This window comes from Chaetodon auriga, chromosome 3, assembly GCF_051107435.1.
Source record: "Chaetodon auriga isolate fChaAug3 chromosome 3, fChaAug3.hap1, whole genome shotgun sequence".
Lineage (NCBI taxonomy): Eukaryota > Metazoa > Chordata > Actinopteri > Chaetodontiformes > Chaetodontidae > Chaetodon > Chaetodon auriga.
In genome coordinates this window covers 20947641-20972767 of record NC_135076.1, presented here as the reverse complement: position 1 = coordinate 20972767, position 25127 = coordinate 20947641, and the positions used below count along the sequence as shown (strand labels likewise).

Here is a 25127-nt window from a genome sequence, read left to right as displayed (position 1 = left end):
CTTGTCAGCTTTGTTTTAATACTTTGGTTGCATGCTACTACACAAAGTCATCTCATTCATCCTGGCATCACAACACAAGGTCTAAGACATCACACACAACAACAGCTTGTTTCCATTTTGCGTTTGCTTTCAAAAACATAAACACCATGTGAAAGCAGCACTATTCATTGTTTAAAAGTATATCTGCTACAGTAGTGCATGATCCATTTACTGCTCTATATACAATCTGGTGGATAATCCGAATGAACTCAGTGCAGTGTTTCTACAGTGAAACTACACATATCGCCTGAAAGTAGCAGAATTCCTCTACTCCTCTGGATAAATAGTTCATCAAGTACTGCAGCTGGGAGGATACACTGCAGTGACGGCCCAGTAAGCTATGCAGATGGCCAGAAGGAAAAAGGTGACGACAGGGAAGAAGAGGGTGGACATGATGTAGCTGATGGCCCTAGAATAAAGAAAGATCAAAAATATTTTTGAAGTGTGATGTGTATGAAAAAGAGAGTCAAACACATGGTTTCATTCTTAAGGAGTCAACAGAGCTTTTAGCCACACTTACCTGCTTCCCTCCTCCAATAATGCAATCGCAATGCGCAGCCTCATCCTCAGAAATATCAGCATAATCACAATGATGGCCTCAATCACAGAAAGTGAGATCACTGCAAAACAAATGTGTTTAATTATTAGCCAATGCTCATTCAACAAATATGTTTTAACGTGTTACTTTAGCATTTCAAGTAAATGTATGGTAGTGGACGACAACGTACTAAAGATGAGCCATGTTTGGCTGAGCTGAAGGTAAATGCTGAAGTCTGTGTGGAAGCCAATATCAGAGATGGTAACGTTAGCGCCTGGCTTCCCGCTCAGAGTGCTGTACTCCCAGTAGCAGTGCCAGATACCTGAGAGACCCAGAGAGACAGAGAGGAAGAATGAAGGCCAGGAACAGATGCAACAAGGTGAGAAAAATCAAAATCTGCCTTGGTTTGCTGCGACAACAGAACCGCTCACAGCAAGATAGGTGAGAAAGTCAGAGAAAGTCAAATGCAGGCAACATCTCCAACAAGTATACAGTAGCCAATGGCAATGTGGGTCACTGTCTATGCTGCACACTCACCGTAGCCAACCACAGTGATGACACCAAAGATAATGAGCCACAGGAGCACACCAGCAGTGTAGCGCAGCAGCAGGATAAAGAGCAGGCTGACCAACATGGTTATCACCAGACCCCTGCAACAACAGCAACACATACAGCACATCCTGGCAACTGAACCATATCAGACCAAAAAAAAAACCAAAAAAAAAAAACCAGACTTTAATAACCAATTTGGGAAGGCGGTCTGCAAATATGAACTTATCAGGTGTGATTTGAATGACCACCATCATCATTTTCACTGCTGGGTGGGAGAAGTTTCCCCACCCACAGAGGAGCGCCATAATCCACAGACAAGTGAAAACATTAACATCACCAAAAGCCACAGCCATTCTTACATGAGGATCCAGTCCCAGGAGTTTGCATAATCCTCAAAGATCTTCATGCCAACTTCTTTGGCATTCAGCAGACTGGCCATACCTCTGTGATGAAGAAACGAGGTGAGATGGGAGACAGAAGAGGTGACAGAAAAATGATTTAACGGAGGCACAGAGAGGGGCTGTGGCATGTTTGTGCTGCTGCTTTCAATTGTTTAATTACTTTGGCTTCTCAAAAACATTTTGACACTTTATTTATTTTAATGTTGTCACTGTAAAACAAAGATGAATAGAGCTTCAAAATGTTTTTGATATTATCAGGTTATGAGGGTCTGGAAGAAACTATTTCAGTTTCATACCAAAGAGCCACAAATCAGCATTAGTGTTACTGACGCACTACTGAGCAATAGTTCCTTTAGTATGGCGGCAAATGGTAGAGCAGTGTGTTACTGACTATGGTTCAGAGGAGCACCTAGTGGAACAGCACATATGGATATGTCAGGTCAAGAACTGATTCATTTCTCTTCATAGCACAGGTAAGTGTTTAATACCCAACAAGTGCTTTTAATATTCAACATAACGGACTAAATACAATTAGGTTTTTTTCCATGTGGTTGGTTTTCCATGTCTCCTGCATTCATCTTTATTAAAGACTGTGTTTTATGCCTCAAAATGACAATAACTACACCTTTCACTGATATCTTTCCAGGCACACTGTTCTATGACTTTGACTGTAAATCTCTACAGTACAGAGGGGGAAAGAGGACACGCTGACATTGCTATGGGACAAACAGAACACTGAAAGCAGTTCTGAAAACAACCTTATGGCGAAGAGCTCTAATACAGCTCCCTAAAGGTCACTGAAACACGAGAGTTTGGATCGTATCCAGCACTGTTATGCAAACTTGCATTATTATCTATGCACATATCTGCATCAAAACAGCAAACCCAGAGACCACCAGGGGGCACCATGTCCCTCTCTATGCTATTTGACACACATTGTGCAGAGCCGCTCACATTGGCTTGATGTTTTGAGGTTGATATGTGCCACAAAAAATGAGATTAATCTTTCTTAATTCCTGTACGCTGTTGACGCAGGAATAGATTATTTATGATGGAAAGCACGAATGGGAGGGTTAGTCTACACATAGCTACTAGCTACAGCATGGTAGAGGCAAAGTTAAAAAGCTGAAATAAATCATTTTTGAGACCTTTCCACTCCTTGCTGCATGGCAGTTACTTGGCTACAAAAGAGAAGAGCATTAAATCACATTATATTTTCCAGGCAGTTCGGGGGAAGACAAAAGTTGAGCAAACACAGAATCATGTATGTTTAGAACGTCAGCTCACTGGTTTAAATACATGATTTCACTGCTCATCTCAAATTTGCTATCTCAGGCCATTAACGTGTTTATAGCGTCGATTTACAAAGCAGCTGTTCTAAGCTTGTAGGCACCCCTGAAGTTCGACTCATGAACTTGCGGGTGAGCTGTATTTTCATGCAATAAACATGCAAATGACTGAATGTGGTTGGACACATTCTTGGGCATCAGTGACATCAGTGACATGCCCACTTGTCCTACCCTGTAAAATCTGTCCAGAACTCTCTGGGTGCAGACTTGGCAGCCCTAATGACAGTATAACAGTTTTAAAACACTTCATTTTAAAGGGTAGATTTATTTATGCATATATATTTTACAAAGGCATGAATGCCTATTCTCCATCTAAGACATGTGACTATTCGTCTTGCGTAACTGAACTGGTTGAACAACAAGGATAAAGACATAGCAGGGAAGCAGATCTTACTTGGCAGCATCTTTGAGGTCGCTGACACTTCTCTCGTTATTGTGTCCGTCTTTGAAGATGGTCTGATTGGCTACAGTTAAAATTCCATTTCTTGTAATGAAATCAGGGAAGCACCGCTGAAGGACTGAAACACATTTTGAAACATTTCTTTGTCAGTAATGGCTTGGCAAACAAATAATGAGCTATTGTGGGTTACTGTTTACAGTTATTCAGATTCACTTACAAGGTCTGCTTGGCACGATCATAGACGGGCAGTCTTCATCTCGTATGACTTCTGCGATGGACTGAAAGGGAAGACGATGATTCAAATAACTGAAAACAAGAGATTTATCGCTGACCAATTAATTCATCACTAGGGACAGGGTGGAGAGCTTTTTCCATTCAATAAATGATCTTTCCTGTCGTGTTGGTTTCTGTATTTATGTAAAACCAAGTGTCTTGCTGCTGTTCATAATTTGTGTTATGAAAAACAATTATTTTAATCCAAACGTAACTATATCTCAATTAAAATTCTTTGTTTCTTATGAAATGAGATTTCGGATTGGTTAGATAAAAATACCATAAATTCAGTTTACTGTAGGGATCCAAATAATTATTATCAGCCAAAATCAGTATGCTTTACAAAAATGAAAGTAGTTCTTATTTTCGGAATAATAACAATCTCACAGACAAATCCTAGTTCAGCACTGCTTAATTTTCAGCTGTATTATTAATATCATTATTCCTGAACAACACTAAGAAGTCAGATGTGACAGAGTTGGCTTGAATCCTGTCTGATGTAACATTGTCATACTTGATGATGTGGGAAAAGAAATCAATGATTCAGTTCAAACAGTATAACAGAGCTGTTAGGTGCTCCCACACACCACCTCACTCTGGTTCTTACACACCATCATGCCAACGTCACCATCACTGAACTACTGCCAGCCGACAGAACGGCGCTGTGATGTGCATCAGTGCACCACGAGCTCACTTCTGCCCGACTCTCAAAGTACATTCAAATGAGCTCTTCATTAAAATGACTGGTGAAATCTGAGGATGGGTGTTTAAAAGCTACACTAAGCATGATTTTATTGTTTCTAGTCAAAATCACATTTGATCAAAAAGTGTGTCTACAACAAAAAAAAAAAGCAGTTCTAAACTGTAATTAAGTCATGGGGCTCAATAAATATACTTTCATCTCGTTCGCAAAAAGGCAAAAGGGACCTCTAACCACTGTCTCTCACCTTACTGCCAATCTCGAAGCCCGGCTTGCAGAATTGCTTGTAATATTCCCAGTTTTTGGTATTCCACGCATCCAGGAGAGTTGCAAATCTGTCAGGGCACTTGCAGACACAGAGCTGCAGGAGGCAACACGTCCTCTTAATGAGAAAGCCCATCAATCTTGCATAATCAAGCGTGGAGGAAAAGTTGGAGGAACATAAAGCAGTGTAAAAATGTGCTGCTAGAGGGGGCATCACTCCATCTCTTACCTGGGTTGTAGGGCACTGGAGGTTAATTAAAACTGCAGGATTGGCACATTTCAACATGTTGAAGTAGAATAATATGGCTTTGTTTCTGTGGAGACAAAATGATGAAGACAGCGAGAGGGGTCCGATTAGAAAGATTCAAAAGATTGAGAAATTAGTGCATTACTGTGCAGTGTTTTATCAGCAAGCACTTCAGCACACACACACTTAGAGAGAGAGGGAGAGAGTGTACCGTGCCTGCTATAATTAATCACAAACCATCTCCATGTATTGTGGTCAAAGCCTTTTGTCAGTGCAAAGATAACAATGGAAGGCTGACAGACAATTTAGGGAACATAATTATTCCAGTGTACAACAATTTAAGAACAGACATTTCTCCACTTACGCATTGGGGGTGTTCTGGTGACCACAGAACTGACCGTGGCTGTCGGTTGGATAGACGACCTTCCTAGGGTCGCCGTGAATCCAGGCTGAAAACACACCACAAGAGTTTTTTTGTTTGAAGTACATGGATTTCAACATGTGTAGTCATACTTGTCAGTCAGTGTTAACGCCTTGTTGTACCTACTGAGGTACACCGGTCAAAACATTACCGACTTTTTCAGACTCTGTGGTCTTAGATGACACATGTCTCTGCATGTAGCATCATCTAGCTCAGGGGTGTCAAACTCAAACACTCAGTGGGCCAAAATTAAAAAAATTGTTCCAAGTCGAGGGCTGGACTGGTTCGATGTTTATTGAAAACTGATTGAAATGACCATATTGCGCATATTGAACCTGGAACTAACACAGCCTATAAGTTACTGCCTATAAAACAACATTAATCATTAAATAAATGAAAATCAGTTGCATTAATTTCTTCTGGCTTTATCTACAGCTTTCCATAGTAATTTCAAATGAAAACATTTCCCACCGGCCAACAACAGCCAAAAAATAATTTCCTTCGAACAAAAACTGAAAATGCCCAAAGAGTGCAAAAAGTCAACATATATTAAAGCTGAGTGTGCTGTTCTCTGATGCGCACTCGTCTAAGCCAGATACTTTAACCTGGACCTAACACAGCTTATAAGACTGTTTTTATCTATAAACAACAACATTAAACATTAAATACAAGAAAAATCAGTTGCATTCATTTCTTATGGCTCTTTATGCAGCTTGTCCTGACTAATTTACCCATCACGGTGTTTAGTTTCAGAGTGTCTTCTTACGTTATATTCTTTCATGACAGTCACACTGTCTCTGCACAGAAGACAAACAGCTTTGTCCTTCATACACATACTCTGCCTCCCACCTGCCTTGAAACCCCCTGTTTTAAAAGCCATTTTTCGGGGAGAGGGTAGCTGAAAGTTGACCACAGGTAATGAGCTCCATCAGGCTGCTGATGAATGAGTGGGGCAGGGACTCGAGCTCGCAGGCCTTTGATTGACATGCCAACGCACTGGCAGTGCATTGTGGGACTTGAAGTACTAGTGGTGCGTGCAATATTCTGGCAGGCCAGCTCTTATAATAATTAGATATTATCATGTGGGCCAAAGATAATTCCATTGCGGGCTGGTTTTGGCCCGTGGGCCTTGAGTTTGACATGTGATCTAGCTTGTCTAGTTTTTCTGTGAAACTGAGAAAATTATGAGCTACTTAAATCATCATTCATGTCTAAATCAATAGAATTCCTCAATTTTATGAATGCATCAGGATATGGTTATGTGTGTCCACTGTTGTCTTCTTAAACCAATTAAAAGACAACAATGGAAATTTATTGGGAAGACTGCATGTATGCATGTCAATTAAAAAGAAACATCTATACACATACAAAGACTAACAACAAAATCAATCCAGCTAAATTCGTTTTCCTCTGTTTCTCTAGACAGAAGCAGCAGTAACCCTGAAATTCAATTTACTAAGCAATTCTTGTGTTTCATTTATTTGAACAACACAGTGTTAAGGTCTTTCACCTTGCCAGTCAATGATGGGTTGTGCTGAATGTGATCCAGCACAACAAAGGCAGTCTACAAGTCTTAGACAGAGCAAGGATGATGAAACTGAAAACATTATGCAGAAAGAACACCAAGTTCTCCAGCTGATTGCAGACATGTCCATGTCTATTTCAAGTCACATCTTTTGTCATGGCTCCTGCTCCTTTCAAATTATTGGGAAACAGTAAGTTCTTCCCATGCTCCATGCCCAGATTGAGACGTGACTCCACTAACAACGAGCTGGCAAGGGATGGCACTTTGGTGACAGAATTGGGACTTAATTTTCCCAAATTTGCGATGTACATCATATCAGTGAAAAAGGGAGAAAAGAATTGTGCGGTCAGGTGTGTTGGATAAAAGAAGATATGCATTTGTATGTATGGCGGAGCAGAAAAAAATGAGAGAGAGGACTAAAGGCAGAAAGGAAAGGAAGAAAAATCAAAAGGGAAAACTTGAAGTGCAGAGAAAGAGAAAAGTGTAAAGAGCAAGACAGAATGAAAAGGAGAGCTGATGGGCAGATTCACAAGACTGCATGACCTCAGTCAGCCAGACAAAGTGGACTCTCTGTCACACTCCAGTGAACTAAATGGCTTCAAGAAAATTTGAATGAAATGAGAGCCACAGGGAATCACTGGTCACCCAGTCAAAAACTCAACAGGGACATCAAAACAGCTTTGCTGACATGATCAGCTCACCCAGAGTGAGCCATACAAGTTGTGGTGGAACTCCCACTCCTTAAAAGAATAGCCCATTCTCTGGGGGAGCTGCATTTCTCAACTCCTCCGCACTTTCAACAATCAGACATTTTGTTGAATAGCCCACCATGAAATTATGAATAAGTCAAACAACAACAAAACCAGAATTAGTACGTTATGATTGTATGCCTCTGCCAAGTTGCACTTTACATCCATGTCTGTCGACTTCGATGGAATTCAATAAAAGGCATTATTGTTTAAGATAATAATATTATTCATATTTCTATTTGTATATATTGTTTTTTTGGGGGCAAAATGGAAGCTATCACACCTGTCTTCAATTAGAGACTATTTTTAAACACTATTTTTAAAGATTGTACCATACAGCAGAGCAGGAGGAGTGAGCAAGTCACACTTCCAGACCACTCCGGGCCAGACCATATCATCGCTGTTCTGCATGTGTGCATTTGTGTGTGCGGTTGTGTGTGATTAGGGAAGTTTGAGTGATGTAATCAGTAGCAATTTGTCAAACTCACCAACGGTGCCCAGAGCGATGTAGCCGAGGATGACGATGATGAAAATAACACAGCAAACCACATCAGTACAGCTCCTGTGATAAAGAAATAAGTGTAAGAACAAATACGAGATGTGTAACATGAGAAACCCAAGATGACAGGATGGAAATTAAGGCTATCTATGAATGGCTCGTCGTTGAGCAAACAAACGTACTGATGTGTCTCCCTGGGAATTGGGAATTTGTCTCATCTCAAGGAAAAAAAAGTGTGTTTTGTTTGTTTAACCATTTCATTGTTGGTAATCATGACATAGCTACTGTATGGCAAGTGAGTTTGAGCTCTTTATCTGGGTGCAGTGCTTGCTACCAGGCCTGACAAGGTGTCATCTGTATACTGTGCTTTCAGAGAAACTGTAGTGGAGCTCTACTGACTTTCTAATGAGACCCTGAATCCCCCCCTAGAGTTAAGTGTCCCACAGGCACAGAGGCAGCTACTTGAAGATTGCCTCTCTTTTCGCAGTAGCCTACATCTGCTAGTTTAAAGCAGTCTCTGAGTCTTTCTTCACAATCTCACTATCTGTCTCCCATAACAAGCCTTCTTCTCCTCCTTTCCATCCTGACAGACGCTGTCAGTCCAGCACCTTCTTAGCCCTCTTTCAAAACTATCCAGACTACTGAGTACTGACTGAGCCCAGCCTTGAATAAAGCCAAGTTCAATCCACTGAGCTGAGAAGTACCATACAAGGGACATATATACGATACACTGCACAAACTGACTTGAGACCCTCATCTCCTCCAGCTTTCAACCCTTCTCCTCTTTCATCCACAGGAGCTAGGCCAATGTCAAAAGGAGGTCCGAGCTCAGAGATGTGACAGTGTTTCCTCTGTGTAGTTCTTTGACGAGTCGATTGTCCTTGTTTTGTATGCAGCATGGTTACATGGTTCGATACAGGAGCCACAAATGCAAGTTGCTTTTCAGCCTCCAAATACCATTTCATGATAAGGTAGCAGAAAGTCAAGTGAGACTACAGCACTGGTGCACACTAAGGATACTATGGATATCAGCTGAGGATCAACCCATACAAAGAGGTATAGAATAGCTTAATTAGACACTAATGCATTTATACTAAAATGCAAACAAGGAACAAGCCCAACTATTTAAACTGTATGCGCAATGTAGCATCTTAGATTTACGGTCAGCTGTGTAAGAGCTTTTTATGATCCTGCATTAATAACTGCAGTAAAGCCTGCAAACTATGTTAACAGGCTGCTCTGCTAGATTGGTTTGCAGAACTTCGCAATATAGAGGATTGAGGATGTTTTCTGACCCAGCGGGGCTGCTAATCCTCCTTGTTTCTCATTTCAGAAAAAGATGACTCAGTTATCACCACGCTTATTCAAATTAAATTACGACTGTAAATACCTGCAAATTCATAATGTGATACCTCCGCTCATAACCAGCACATGTGGAGCTGATAATAACTGACTCATAGAGCATGTGCTCTGTATCCTCAGGCAAACAACTCAACATCAGTTGAAGCCTCCAAGAGATGACATCGGATGAGAACACACTAAAAGAGCAGTTGACTGCCATGAGAAATAAGGCTTAGGGACTTGCGAAACACAGCGAGGTGTAAACCATTTTTCAGAAAGCGTAGCAATTATTTTCTGGAGATAATAGAGAAACAAACGGAGCTTCGTGGGCACCACTCTGAATGGTGAAGACAGCAGCTTTTTTTTTTTAAACTGACAGAGAATATGAGGAGCATAAAGACACCCTGCCGCACTACCTGCAAAGCTGTTGCTGATATTGTGCATATTATTAACAAAGGGAGACAAGGGAGTACCATTTCATTTCATTCAACAAAGAACAAAGGGAAGAGCTGTCTGGGTTGCCATGGCGATGGATGCATTCCTTGTCTTTGAATCCCTCCCCATCCTTTAGCTGGTAGATAAGTTAGCTATCACTCAGCCACACATCACAGGTGATTAAAGGTGGGATGGATGCGAGGGGTGGGAGTCTAGAGCCGACCTTGCCTCTCCTCCAACGTAATGCGACTGTTACTGTAGATCTGTCTTGTCTCCCAACTCCCTTATATGGACACGACTGCATTATTAAGACAAAGTGCAAACACAGCACCACAGGGCTCACATAGTAAAAAGTCACCTTTGAAGCATAGGTTGAGTGTTGAAGGGAGGCTGACAAAGTGAGGAGAGTGAAAACAATTCTGCTTTGCTCTCTTATCTCAGGAAAGCAGGCCACATGGACTGCAAGGCAGATCCAAAATATAGCCAAACAGCAAATCTTTTCGGACCCAACCTGGCCTCGCTCCCAAACTTCAGATCTCCTCAGATGTCACTTACACATACTTTCACAGGGACCAAAGCTTCGCCTTGCCTGTCCACTGTACTGGCAGGCAGTGCTGCTTTGAAAGAAAAAGAAATCAGTACTGGAAGCTGTCAGTGCAATAAGAAACTTTTGTGTCAGTGTTATATTTGCAGGGCTGATATTCCGCAGGAGCCAAGGTGACACAGATGGCAGCAGTGCCACAGAATAGCATGGGTGCCATTGTGGTGTGAATCTGCCAGCCTGTCCCTGCTTTGTCACAGACAGTTAACAGGAAGGTATATTTAGAAGGCCACAAAAGGGATATTTCTCACGGTCAAGAGAGCAAAGAGGGACACTGATTCAAGTGAGCAGCTTTTCTGACAAACACAGAGCTCCTTTAGGTAAGTTGTTCCATGTGCTGTGAAGGCAGAGGGCACCTGATTTGTTTGTGAGTACACATTCAAAATAAACCACGCTGGACAGGACACTATAAAAGGCATTACTACATTACAATATGATTGTAGACTTGTGGCTCATCTATGTGTATTTTTGACACCAATTATATTCATGTAATATATTGTAACACTTCGCCATGTCCACTTCTGTCTGGTGTATAGAGGACTGCTCAATAACCACAGATAGGGTTACTTCATTTAGGCATTGAGTTTGCATGAAAACAAGACGACCGCAGAGTCTGTTCACTCCCAGTTCTCATTAAGAAAAAGCCTCTGAGCCACAGAAACATCAAAGTATCCTTGGTGCCTTCACCCAGCTGTAGCAGTGAAATGGGCTGAAGAGGGTGGGATAAAGAGACACAAGAGGACTGAAACATGCCTTCACTGCAGCCTGCCAAACTGACATTGAACATAAAAGAGATAACAGCCTACATTACCTCAGAAAATGACTAAATCATGAAGAAAAGCCTGTGGTGACACCCTTGAGGGGTTTTGCTTTATTGCAAAATTCTGCTCTTCATTGTGCTAAAGAAATCAGGTAGTCTTAAAATGTAGACTTCATTTTATTCCATACCCCATTCATGTATGGAGGGACGATCCTCAACCCAAAGTTTATACCTCTGTGTTTTCTTAATGCAGAGGATCAAATCTGTTAAGCACCATCATTTTTCACATTCGGGGCTTGCAATCATTTTTGGCGTGTGACCTCATTTGTACATGACGGCATTGTCTAAACTATTGTATCAAATAAATCAATGTTTGACGTGGTTGAAAGTGCTTTTATGTGCTTTCGTTTGGTTTAATCAATCTATACTATAACTAACTGTGATGTGTCTGGAATTGTAGCTCTCAAGAGGCAGATAGCGGACTGCGGTTCATCAGGAGAAGCCGGCGGTTGAAAAACAGGAGACATTTCACTATCTCCCTGCGATAGCCAAGGTGATGTGTGGACTACATCAGTTTTGGGTGTATCTGTCTGGTTAATAGTGTGTGTCATTGGGCTAACTCCAGCCACCAGCTTGACTTATGGTCATTGATCTGTGTGGTGGAGTGGAGAGAGCTGCCAGCACTCGGCCTCGATCTTTATTAACGTAGCATGACAAATGATCAATCTATCAGCACCCCGGACAGTCATGTGTGCCAAAAAGATTATACAATGGGCAAAATCAATCCCCATGTAAGAATCAGATGTTGTCCTCGTGATATTTATATGGAAATGTACATATACTTTTGAATTTATTTAAATTTCAGACATGTGCTTGGAGATTTCTGCCTCCATTCCAATGCAATGCAGCTGAACGTATTTTTGTTTCCTGTTCTCTTAAGCAATGACAAAATGTTTCACAAATGTTTTTGAAACATAGTAGTAATGCAGAGAGAGCTGTACATGTATTTTAGTTCCTTCATACACTGCTACATTATTAGATGCATCAACAATAAAGCAAAAAGTGGCAGTGTGGAGTATATGTCGTACCTGCTATGGACAGGGCCTCTGAAGTTTGGGTCAAACTTGCGTGGCTCACCTATAAGACAAGCACAGTATGGTGAGTTTAGTTAGCAAGAAGATAGTCAAATAGAACAAGAATACATTTCACTGACAGTGCATATAAAGAAGATAGATGACATAACAGCAGACTTAGACTAGATTAGATTATCCTTTATTGTCTCCCTTAGGAGAGATCTGTCTTGAGTGTTTGAGAGACATGCAGTATCACACCCAGATCTATGAACACCAGAACATACACAGCATGATACAGCACACTGCCAACAAGAAAGATAAAAGATTGTTTTTATGATGCTTCTACTTTGTTGAAAAGTGTCATTGAGAGCATAAGGAAGCACTGATGAGACACCGAGAATAACATATTTCAACGGTTGTGAGCAATATTTCATGACTGACACCATATACTCCAGTAATAATGTGTCACAAGTTAACCTGCTGTGCTATTCAACTGGCTAACACAAACTAGGCCATTTCACAGTGCAGGTCTCCTATAGTAGCAGCACTGGGATGAAGAGGGATGATTATACCAAGCTAAAGCAGTAAAGCAAAAACAATGTAGCTAACACGGAAATGTAATTAATCATTTTAACAACTCTTAAACAAACTGCTTATCTGGGTCACAGTGAGGATTTCCCATTTGACCCAGCAGAGTACGTACTGAACCACAGCTACGAGCACCATCAGTCACTAACTCGGGGGCTAACTCTGACTGCGTGTACTTATAGGTGTGAGGGACCACATGCATTTGCACACATCGCTGGCTGCTCCATTGGATCCCCAGTAGTCTCTACCCCAGTTGAAACAAAGTATGACGTGTTCTTGAGGACCTATTAATCATCACACATGGAGCATAATATCTCCAAGCAGCTGGGGCAGACTTAGGGGCAGCATGAGTGAGCCTATCTCCCATCTGCCCATTCCCTAGACTGATCCTGTCAGAGACGTACACGCCAGCCTCGCATCTGAAAGTGTGAGGAATTAGTACACTGTACTATGTACATGCAAATCTGGTGGGCCCGTTCTGAATGTACTATAAAACTGTATATTAAAGTCCTCAATATAACCAGCACCTTTTCATTTTTATGGGCAAATCCAATGGTAAAGCCAAAATCAAAAGCTAATTTATCCTAATAACAAGTATTGTTTGTGCCTGATTTAGTTGATGCCTCTATCCTACAGAGCTCCACAATCATCCAAAAACTATTAAAAACATATTAAAAAGCCATATGTCTGCACTAGGTGATCTAATCGGTCATTACAACAAACACGGGCAGTGTAGTTTATTCTGGAAAAACTGCACAACTGCATTTTTGATCTCTGGTGAGCTCATCTGAAGACATCACTTCTGTTTAGCGTCTGTAAGATGATGAATACATTTTTTTTTAGCGCTTCAAACCCCCAAAATGAGCCTTTATTATCAGAATTTTTTGATAACATTCAGAAAGTCTTGAAGGGTTGTATGATTCAATGATTTCACTCTATTCATGTGTGTGGAGAGCCAACAAGAACTCAACCAGAACTATGGCAGATCACTGTACATGAAAAAGGGTCAAGATTGGTCAACCACAGCTGATATAATCAGCAATGGAGTAAAAATCTGTACATTGAGTAAAAAGATCCCTCTGTCTAAAACAAGCTTCTACTGATGACCAGAAAAAAATGCATCTACGCACATATGCAGGCTTGGTGATCAGAATTCTGTAGCACCCGGACTGGACACAATTGCAGCAACACAGACGAAATACGATAAATCCTGCAATACAATGATGTATGCAAAAAAACTAAAAAAACCCTCCTCTCTACCTAGAAATATAACTGATTCAGCACAGTAAAGCCTGGCAGCTGCTCCTCACAAACCACTAGCTTTACATCCCTTAATGAGTCACTGAGTTACAACAATTGACAATTATCTGGCCACGGTGGAATTTCTTCATGCTGTAGCAAAAAAGATTTCTGAAGTCAACATTTCTGCATGAAGATACCAAATTAAAAAGTCAGGATGTTGTGCACGTGTGAAAGCATATATATTCATAGCTGCTTTTCCCCACTGGGATTCATCTACAACAGCAGTGATAGAGGGATAGAGATGGCAAATCTCTAGGTCAACATTAATATAACGTCAGGAAATATGACGGCGCAACAGTTTTCGCTCACCAACAATCCAGGTGTCCATTAACTGCACAGTCAGCAGCAAAAAATGCACTGGACCAAAAATGTACATGAATCTAAGGCAGTTGGCATTGTCACACTTATTTTTGTTCATTTTTACAACGTATACTGGAGAGCAGCAGATGGAGAGCTGCATGTGTCAAACGTTATAGTTTAGTTTAAAACATGAGCTGGTCCCCTGGCAGCAGGGGGTTATGGACAATCACGAGGACACTCCTTAAGTGCAGTGAAGGTATGATTCTGACCATTTCAGCTCTTTGTCACCAAAGCGGTGTGAGCTGCAATCCTTTTTTTTTTATTTTTTTTAAAGATATCTGATATGAGAGGCTCCATGTCCCTATTTCTTTTGTCCTTGCTGTTAAAACCCCCATTTTACTACCATCTGTTTGGCTGTCACTGAAAGTCTCTCACTTGAGTGGTGTTTCAGGTCTAAAAATGGGAGATGTTCTGGGTTAAGTGTGTGAATTCCTCAGCCAAGGACACAATGTCACCAGACCAGGTGCTCACTGCAGAATTTGCAGAGCACTTGCATTGAAAATGAGATGATGCGACTCTCTATTTCAAGTAAGTAATCTATACAGAGCTCATACACGTACGCACAAATTATGTATCAGGCACATAATCCTATCTAGTGTTACAGATTGAAACATTCATGACTAGTAAGGTGTTTTTCAACATTTTCATACAATTTGAGAGTATCAACCATGCTGCTCACTGACCAATTACCACAGTACACCGGAAGTTACTGGACTTGTGTTGAACATTGCGACTTAAAGCTCTGTACCAGTTTTTAATTTGGGCCTTTTTAAGTAACAGCTGTGCCCAATGTACTGACAGAGTGAACTATTCCTGTGGAGCACCTCAAGTTGCCTCCAATTGCTTTTATATCTCAGTGGTTGTTGATACATCCACTTGACCAGCACGCTGCATCATATTAACTCACTTCAGAGGTAATTAGTGGTACAACTACCGGAGCTGAGCAGGATACGTAGCTAGCTTTTAGACTGGATCCAATGCAAGCTGAATTTCTATGGATTTTAAAACATCCTTACATTGATCTTCCTCGGTTGTGCAAATATTAAAAACACATGCAGGTCTCCATTGTGCGGGAGCAATTGTGATAAAATCAGGTTACTCCAGATGGTGAGTGCAAGCTGAATCACACTGAGATCAAGGAGAGCCAGTGGTGAGCAGACAGATTGTGGTGCAGTGAGTGTCAGGGAGCAGGGCTTTTTTTCAGCAACGTCACAGGTTGCTTGATCAGCCTACTGTTTGGAGATGCAGAGCCTGCCAGTAAGTCCACCAAGAGGACCAGCAGGCAGCAAGATCCCCTGCCAGCTGATGAAAAATGAGAGCAGTCGCTATGTTGATCAAAACTCAGAATACAAAACTGTCAAGACAGTATGACAGGGAACTGAAAAACAAATGTGTGATTGTGCAAATGTACAACAAAAATATTTTCTCATATAAAGTACACCCATCTAAAATATTCTTGAGGATTACAACCCCCTTCATTCAAACACAATAACTTCCAGGTGACAGAGCATGTGCTTATTCAGCTAAACTTAATTTAGCTTCAGCTGCTGTTCCTACTCACTACATCAGCTTCACTACTTCCACCAGGCTGTTGTACTTTCCTCTGTCCCACAAAACAGATTTCAATGAAGGGTTAAAAGAGAGCGGTGAAAATCATCAGTGATGCCTGGACACCAGCAGACTCTGCATTAGATGACGGCTGTTTAGACTGCACTGCAGTCTGCCAGTGCAGGAGATGAGGCTGGTGGACTGGATGTGTGCTGCTGCTGTAGTCAGGCTGAATGAGGGTCTGTAGTCAACAACATTCGGAAAAAGCCTGGCAGGCATGCTACACTGGGACAGCTAGAGTCACTGTTAGCTCCACTAACTGCTCGTCTCCTCTATTGACATAGTGTTGGGTAATGCCACCGTGTCCTGCTGTTACTGAAAGATTTATGCATAACGCAACACTCATGGTGGTAATCAAAGGCTCTGAGGCAATGAGGCTGGACGGGGTGAGGAATTACACATCAGGATCAGACAAAGGCTTTGGCAGTAATCTTCACTCTCCAATCCCATTTCCATTTGCAGCTAGTCTGCCATAGCAACAAGATTTATGGATCAATTTACAGTGGCGAAGACCTAACATCACATTATGTCTGTGACACACATAAAAAAACTGTGTTAAAATTCCCTCCACCAACAGAGGTTTAATAAAAGCCCTAAAAAGATTGAAAGACACTGTTACAATACCTCAATTTGAAGTCTGTACCTCCTGTCAGACAGATTCTGAAATATGCTCTGAGATTGACTGCTGAGAATCAGCTTCATAGGGTCTGTGCTAGAAGAGCGCCAGATGTAACAACTCGGCCTGGGGTGATAAAGCTTCAGGGGAAAGTCACAAAGGCAGTTCATCGACTTCTATTTCACAATTTGGGAGGAGACTAAATTGCACTCTTATCTCCTGTGGCTCACTTTATCACAAGGTTAGACTGCTCAAGGATTATGTACGCGCGCACACACACACGCACGCACGCACACACACACACGCACGCACGCACACACACACACACACACACACACACACACACACACACTTATATTAGCGATAGATCGATTAATTGGTCGGCCAATTAACCTGGCATTTTGAGATAAACAGCACTGGCTGAAGCTTGCGCTCATAAAGCCGATTAAACAAAAAATGTCTGCAGACACGTCGGAGACAATTGACATTTTTTTTCATTTAGAAATACTACTTTGGGTTCAAGTGAATAATACATATGTGCTAAATAAATGTTCATTGGGACAAAAAACAAAGAGATGCTGCTGCGTGCTATTATGGGCACTAACATTATTATTTATTCATTTACTTATAAAAGTTGTTAAGTGCACTGAAACTTTATTTTTCATTCATTATGGTTTTTTTTTCAAGTTCACTTTTTTGATTACCCAGGAACATTTATTTAGTTGATACATTTTTGTATTTTAATTAGCGCACAGCAGAACATACAAATCTACTTGAGCAAAAAGCGTTAAATACATGTTGGTTTTAACTTCAGCAACTGTGTCGCATTTGTTATTATCATTAAATTGTTTTTTAATTAGATGCAAAAAGAACAACATATCTGCAATATATATCATCCATTAGCTGCTCTGCTCTCTAAACATTGAAAACCCATATTGAGTCGACCACTAATGTCAACCCCCCCCCCCCCCCACCCATACACACACACACACACACACACACACACACACACACACACACACACACACGCAGTATATATAAATGGCATCTAATGACAGTGGCATCTATTTTAACTGATTTGGAGAATATGACAACCATGATGACTGGGATGCAGCTGAAGAAAGAGCAATTGAGAAGAGAGGAAAAGGGAGAACTGACAGAAGTGGGCAGTTAATACACTGAGACTAAAATGAATGGACTCCAGCTTCCAAAGCTACAACACTGATGCTTTCAATGAGACCCTGTCAAAATATAATGCCGCTATCTAGTCCACCAATACAAGGGTGGGGGGTACAGCCTTGCCAGGAGTCTGAGGGCCGGTATTAATTATCATTTCACTGAATTCCATGTCACGACTGACACCAGAAGGCCAGCAATGCAGTGTTTAAAGCCATACTTAAACGCTAGAGAAAAAGCGTTAAAGGTAGCAGATACCAGATACTGGCTGGATAGCTAGATAGTCCTGTCGTTAAACAAAGCACCTGTTATCAACCGTATGTAGTGTTATTGACTTTCAGTCTTTCTAGAATGAGGTTAGCTTTCTGGTTCACAGCAGAGCAGACTGGAAATATCTCCTGTTGCAAAGTTATATGAGGTTTGTCTTATCTACTGGAGTAGTGAAGCATGTTTTGAACCTCAGGGGATGGTAATGATTGTTCCAGGTATTAATCAAACCCTCAGGTGTGACCATGGAAACTGGGTTTGGCTTGCGAGAACTTTACATTTTGATTGCAAAAGGCATGAAAATACAAATTAATGGTCTTAATTTTTTCTTTGGCAAGTGACCGTGGTATAAGCAGGTTAATGCTGTTCGAGGTGTCCAGTATCAGGAATTAATGGATGACGTGGAGGCCAGCACGTCGGACAGTTACCTCTGTGGAGTCCAATATAAGTCAGGGGCATTATAGTACATATAGAAAATCAAGACATTTAGAAAGTCACGAAGTCAAGAAATTTAAGTACATAACACAAAACTGGAATATTAATCATACAGTACGGTGCTGTCGTCACTCCCTCCACAGTAAAACTTTGAGTAAAACTTTCCTCACTTTCTCGAGTTTCCACAGGCCAACTTCCCCGAGTTTCTCAGCTCGTCTCCGTAAACACATCCAGTACAGACACATCAACGCGGGCAGACACAGGCACCAGTGTCCACAGGCTCCACTGTCCAACACAGGCCTCTTTCATACCGTGGTCAGGCAAACAGCTCGAACACCGCAGGTGCTCTACTTGGGTTGGGTCAGAGGGGGCATTTGGAAAGGACTTTTTTTGTTGTTGTTGTTGTTGTTGTCTTCACTCTGCTGATTCACATTTCCAAGACCTGGAGAGACTTAAGTGTTGTGAGATTTCACTTCTGTCAGAGCTATGCTGGGCTTAGATCCAGCCTCAGATAAACAAAAAAAGAGGAAACAGAAATGTAAAAAATTCAGCATAATGACGTTGCTCAGCAGAGTAGGCGCAGTCTGTAAGTCTGAATGCTATGCTGTATGTTCATTCATATTTGATGAAAGCACTGGCTTCTGCCTATCCATAGAGGAAAGCAACACCAGTAACATGGCTTTGGGACTTCTGCGTTTTCCTCTAGTCCGTATTTTAAAAATTAGCAGTGCTCAGGTTTCTCCTGCAACATTAGTGCTGGGAGCCTGCACACTTGAAACAGAGCTGCTTGGGTGGATCACTGCCATTAAGATAAAGGGGCCAGTGAAGCTGTGATAGGATAAGAGACTGGGAGGAGGTCATGGGGTAGACTGTAGGGCAGAGATTCACTGTCAAGGTCTCACAGTTGAATCGGAAAAACACACGCACAAATTGAGACGAATTGAGACGGACATGGGGGGCAGAAAATTACTGGCAAGGTTTCACTTGAGTCAGGCAACACTCCCACATCCCACTAACCCTCACACACACACATACACACACACACACACACAAACACGCACACATATGAAAAACACATTCACAATTGGGAACAGCATCATGATCACACAAGTCTCCCACACTCCCCAGAAAAGAAAAAAAAAGATTTGGAGTCTATCTCTGAAATAATCAAAGCAGTTAAAAAGCTCCAGATGGCTCCCCTTTTTATAATATTAAAATGTGTAGAGATAATACACGCAAACACTCTCCATCTAGCCTCATAACTCTCTTTTCTGTGCCTTTCTTCTATCGCCCTTCAGTATCCAAAAAAAATCTTTCCTGCCTTGCTCTTATTTTCCCTCTCTGGAGAACAGTACAACCTTTAAAGTGCTTGTCTCCTTACTGAGACAAGACAACAACATCCAGATCTCTGGTTTTGGTTTTCTGAGCAGAATCCCTCGGGATCCTCTCAACTATTAGCAGATGGTCGAGGACTGAGTACTTGGCATATCCTGGCATATCTGGTTTGGTAGCCCACTGGGTTAACTCCTATCAGTGCATGAACAGTGCATATGTACAGTGTTTACTGTACATATTTTCAGAGGGAAGCAAAGACACATCGCTAGCTGACATCCCCTCAAATGCCGAGAATAGTGGGGTGTGGGTTGGGATTTGACCCCCAGGAGGGGAGTTAGCATCTGAGAGTGTCAGCTGCTGACAGCTAGCCTGCTGCTCGGAGCAGAGAAGTAGCAGTATTGTGGCTGGGGCTTTGTGACCTTGGTTACTTCTGTGGGAGCCTCCAGGCATGTCAGTGTTCTTGTGAAACGAGACTCACTGCTGCTACTGTAGATCAGTGACAGGCTCAACCAGCTTTGGCCTGGATTTATAAAGACTTAAACATAAGAGGACAGGCCACATCTTGATATCCAAATATGCAATATTGGCACTAAGGTGAAGAAACACACTTACATGCACACCTAAACAACTCAGATCAGGGTCAAAGTCACTAAAACCCTGATGTATCTAAGCAAATCTGCAAGGTGCAACGCAAGGACCTCACCTGTGCAAACAAAAGCATGTTTACAACACCAGAACACCATGTCTCTTTTGTTGTTAGGATAATGATTCATTTGTTTCGATAAAGCTAGCTGCATCGTTTAGCACATTAGACCTATCAAAAGTCACTTCAAGTCTCCCTGTGCACACGAGACTCAGAACCTACGTGGCTAGCATTAACGTAGCTCTGCATCCTCACTGATTTCCAGTTCCATCTTTGGGTTGTTTTTCATAAATCACTGTCAATGTCACTTAGCCTTCTAGTCACAAACCAACACTGACTATATTTGTACTGCAAATTGGAAATTTAAAGTCCCCTTGCTGTCGCCTAGACAGCCTCTTCGAAACTAAATGTCCCATTTTCACAGACCCGAACAAATAACCATCCAGTGCTTGCCACTGTACAGAAGTGAATCTCTGAAATTATTTACTGACTCACCCTATCATTAGTGTGAATAATATACTTCAAACTTTCAGGCACCGACACAGCTATCTCTTGAGAAAAGACACATGAAATTAGTAGCAAAGGAACATAACCTTGTTAAAAATAATGAGCAGAAATGCCATAAAGACTAATAAAATGTGTACGAGCACCATGGAGTGAGTATCAGTCTTAATTTGAGATGAGTATTTGCAGAGGACAGTGACACTTAAAAAGCCCATAACAGCACTTAGTCTTGGGTGCGAAATGGGCCATTTGAGCCACAACCTTCTCTGACTGCAATTTCACAGGAAGAGGCTGTGAATGTTTGATTCTAAACCAAGGCTCCCAGCTTTCTGTCAAGACTCTGCATTGACTCAGTATAAAAATGCAGCGTTTAGGGAAGCTGCCCATGCGAGAAATTTGTTAATTAACAGTGTGCCCGACTCAACACTTTTTGTGGTGAATGGAACTCATATCTAAATTGTTACTTACAAACCTGTCACAGAATGATTATGAGCTATTTTTCTACTTTTCTGACTGAGTGAACATTTCAGCAGTACAGTATAAGCCCACTGAACACTTGCTACATAGTTAGAAACATTATATAATATACTAGCCACAAGAGTACACTTGAATCTGGGATGTAGAGCAAGTGGGGAACTGCTGAATGTGAATGATGGGATGGCAAGCAGTTCGACCAGCAGCTAAAACAAGGCTCACTTATGCTTCCTCAAGTGTTTTGCTGCTTTATATGAGGGTATGTGCAATTTATGTTCATTGAAAGAATAAAAGCTATCCCACTTACTGATCTGGAAACAATATACTGGACAGAATGATCCACTTTATCCTTTGGAATGAGAGAAATAAACCACTATAGAAAGCCAAAAATGCTGGGTATGTTACCAGCAACAGAAAATGTGATTTTCTTTACTATGCACTCCACATTTAGTCCACATTTAAAGGAATGCAGAGTGTGAAACATTAGTTGCGGGGGACGAGCATGCCGATATAAAATTTGTCTTTTTGTCTTGTCATTCTCTGCTCAGCTGGGAGTCCAAAACACTCTCAATTGCCTTTTTGCCAAGCTAGCTGACGGAACGAAAGCTCCAAGGAGCCAATAATATAAAGCAGCTGACCTAAACACAGGGAGACACCATAACTCCATCCCATGCTACACTAGCTAGGTCACTGGATGCTGTTAGGGCAAAATTATGTTCCTTAATTAAACTGTCTCACTATATTCCATGCAATTCTCTGGAGAGAAGCGCTTGAGTCGAAGCAACAGAAGACAATGCAAGTGCATGTATATATGAGCCCCTGTAATGGTGCACATTCACTACATCTAATTAATGTATATGATAATAATGATACACAGGCTCTTTTGGCATTTTACTCCAAACCTTCACTAAGCTGTTTACTTGCAACACTTAACACATAACCTCTACTGTACGATTTATGTTACACTGTTAAGTACCGTCTTGAACTTTTGAAAAGGAAGTGATGGGGTAGGAAGGCTCTGATGGTGAGCTGCATGTCTGTAGAGAGCAGCAAGAAGCAACTACAGCTGTCAGGCTGCAGTCGTGATTGGCAGAGTGCTGTAGTCATGAGGTCCATGGGGCGCACGGGGTCAGCATGTAGGGAAATAACAGGAAGACACAGCGGCTTTTCCCATCAAGAGCCGTCAGGAGAAGACTTGAAAATGCCTGTGCCACTCTAAAACTGTACAGCTACAAGCTGATCAAGCCTCCCTGATCTTTACTGGAATCTTTTACGTCTTGAACAGACAGGGATGATGCTTTTGTAACCGATAATGATATGTAAGACTTTGCCGACACGAGACACGAGGATGTTAAAGTTATATGGTTATGACATTCTGCATTTTAACTGGGGTTGGACTGATTAGCATATGTTTGCTTATTAATATGAGATATTGGATCTTGGATGGGATACGACTGAAGCTACTGCTTAACAACACCCAAAAAAGCATTTAAAATCTGAAATGACATTTTATTGCCTGTGGAGCTTGTTTTGATAATGTTTTTATTAAAAAAAATGTTTAATTGAAAGCAACCATTATTTGCTCTGACAGTGTGATAAATAGCTTAGCCTGGGCTTCAATGCCACATTAGTTTCAGTGATAGTCTTGCACAGTCGTAGGCTGAGAGTAGCTGTACAGCGACACAAGAATACCATTGTCAAAGAAGCAGTAAATACTCATTTTTCAATGATTCAATAGAAGATTACTGAATATAGAACAAAATATTTTAGCTGTTCAACTATTAAGACTGGCATCAAACCTAGAAAAGCCATCCGTGCGGTTAAAATCACCAGCGTTAGTGACTCTTTGTTTCAGAGGAAGGACACTGTGTGGCATCTGGTGATAATAAAGGATTATATTGCTGTGATAAACAACATGATTACTACCGCAGGCTAATGGACAGAAAATCTGCCCATGGATTAAATATATCCATACGCCTGGAGCAGTGAAAATGCCACTTGGAGACAATAAATCCTTTGTTATCAAAACTGCTCCTCACTAACTGCACTACCTGGACTGCAGTTGTTTCACTGTTGTAATTATCCTCCATGTGGGCGAGAAGAGGAGGAAAGTGGAGATAAGACTCATTGTGTCTCCTAACGTGAGCACTTCTGTTTTTACACACACAAACAATACAGGGCACACAATTAGCAGTCAACTACGGCTATTTTTTTTTTTTTTTTTTACAGAAAAATCTGTGACAATTAGCTAATGTCAACCTCTAAATTGACAACAGACAGCGTCCGTTCAGCTGAGGCTCCTGCAACTCGTTTGATTGTCAATTAATCGTTTAAATCTTTGAGACAAAAATGCCGAATTCATTATACGTGTATGTAATATTCTAAAGCTACTTCTAATTCCTCAGTTTTGACGAATGACGTTAGCTTTCCGATTTTCTTTGTCTTGCACTGAATATGTTCGGGTTTTGGATTGGTGTTGGAACAAAACAAAGCGGTCTGATGGCATCATCCTGGGCTTCGGGAAACAGTGATGGGCATTTTTTTTAACAACAATATTCTGACGATTATGGTCGTCGACTGCAGCTCTAACGAAGAAAACGCCAACGCTAATGTTATATTCTGTTGTCATAGCGTTACACAGTAGTTAAGCTAGCTAATGAGGAGAAATATCTCTGCGTGTAACGTTACAACAAAGGCGAAGTGACGCCAAGTGGACGAGCGAAGTGGTAAGACTTATTGTTGAGGACAGGCGCCTGTCGTGAAGACTTTTCCACCAGGTAAACAATAATTTTGATGTTATATCTTTGGACATAACCGGGTAACGCCGTGAATATGTATAATTCACGAGGTAGACTGAAGAAACACACGATGAGAGACGTTCGGCTAACGTTACTTATCCCAACGTAAAAAACGTTTAAAACGTTATCCTACCGTTACTGCGTATTTCATGTCAACCGTTAAATAGCCTCTAAATAGTTAGCAACTGACGATGCAAGCTAGCTATCGTCCCTGTAAATCACAGCAAGGGGTCAAACATCATTCGCGCTAAAGAAGATACCGATATATCCCGCTGTCATAACGTTGCACAGTACAGAGGAAAAATATCTTGGCGTTTACAACAAAGACGAACCGACTCACCATAGTACGAGGAGGGGATGTCCGTCTTTCTAGCCATGGCACTTACGACAGATGCAGCACCGTCGTCTTGGTTTTGGAGACCGCATATGAGAGTCGAGGTGAACCGCAGTTATTTTAGTGCCTTTCGGCGGTCCCGTCGAGGAATAAACACGGGAACCTGGAGAGGTCTTGGGCTCTTGGAGGATGCTTCGGCCACGCAGCTGAGCGTCAGTCGTGTTTACAGCGCGACGTCATTAATTATTCCAAAACGGTCTTAAAGGGGACGCCGCGCGCCGCGGAGCTGCTGCTGCTGCTGCTGCTCCTCCTCTGTGTCCTGTTCCTCCTTTGTTAGGATGCGATTCAAGCCACAAACCCACATCGTTTTGTACAGTTTGTCAGCAGACATGAGCATGTGTTGGATTTATCTAAACAATGCAAAAGAACAGAGAGGCCAGTGCACTGTCCGTGGCTGCAAGACGAGTGGCGATGTCCAGGTTTTTGGTTGATTAATAATACAGTCAATGTTGCAGGTATT

The 25127-nt window shown here is 41.6% G+C and overlaps 1 protein-coding gene across 2 annotated transcripts in view; it reads right to left on the bottom strand.

Annotated features, from left to right (window-relative positions):
* slc44a5b (solute carrier family 44 member 5b) overlaps positions 1-24826 on the bottom strand; it is a 31796-nt gene extending 6970 nt beyond the window's left edge. Inside the window, exons 1-14 of one of the 2 annotated variants that reach the window (XM_076726072.1) lie at positions 24614-24826; positions 12183-12231; positions 7947-8020; positions 5128-5212; positions 4746-4830; positions 4500-4613; positions 3497-3557; positions 3274-3397; positions 2679-2711; positions 1489-1572; positions 1115-1227; positions 768-899; positions 560-659; positions 356-448 (exon numbers count right to left, since the gene is read on the bottom strand). In XM_076726072.1, coding sequence (XP_076582187.1) covers positions 356-448; positions 560-659; positions 768-899; positions 1115-1227; positions 1489-1572; positions 2679-2711; positions 3274-3397; positions 3497-3557; positions 4500-4613; positions 4746-4830; positions 5128-5212; positions 7947-8020; positions 12183-12231; positions 24614-24650 — 1184 coding nt within the window. In that variant the 5' untranslated portion in view covers positions 24651-24826. The remainder of the gene's footprint in view (positions 1-355; positions 449-559; positions 660-767; positions 900-1114; positions 1228-1488; positions 1573-2678; positions 2712-3273; positions 3398-3496; positions 3558-4499; positions 4614-4745; positions 4831-5127; positions 5213-7946; positions 8021-12182; positions 12232-24613) is intronic. The other variant, XM_076726073.1, reaches the window with a different exon arrangement.
* Positions 24827-25127: the final 301 nt, after the last annotated feature.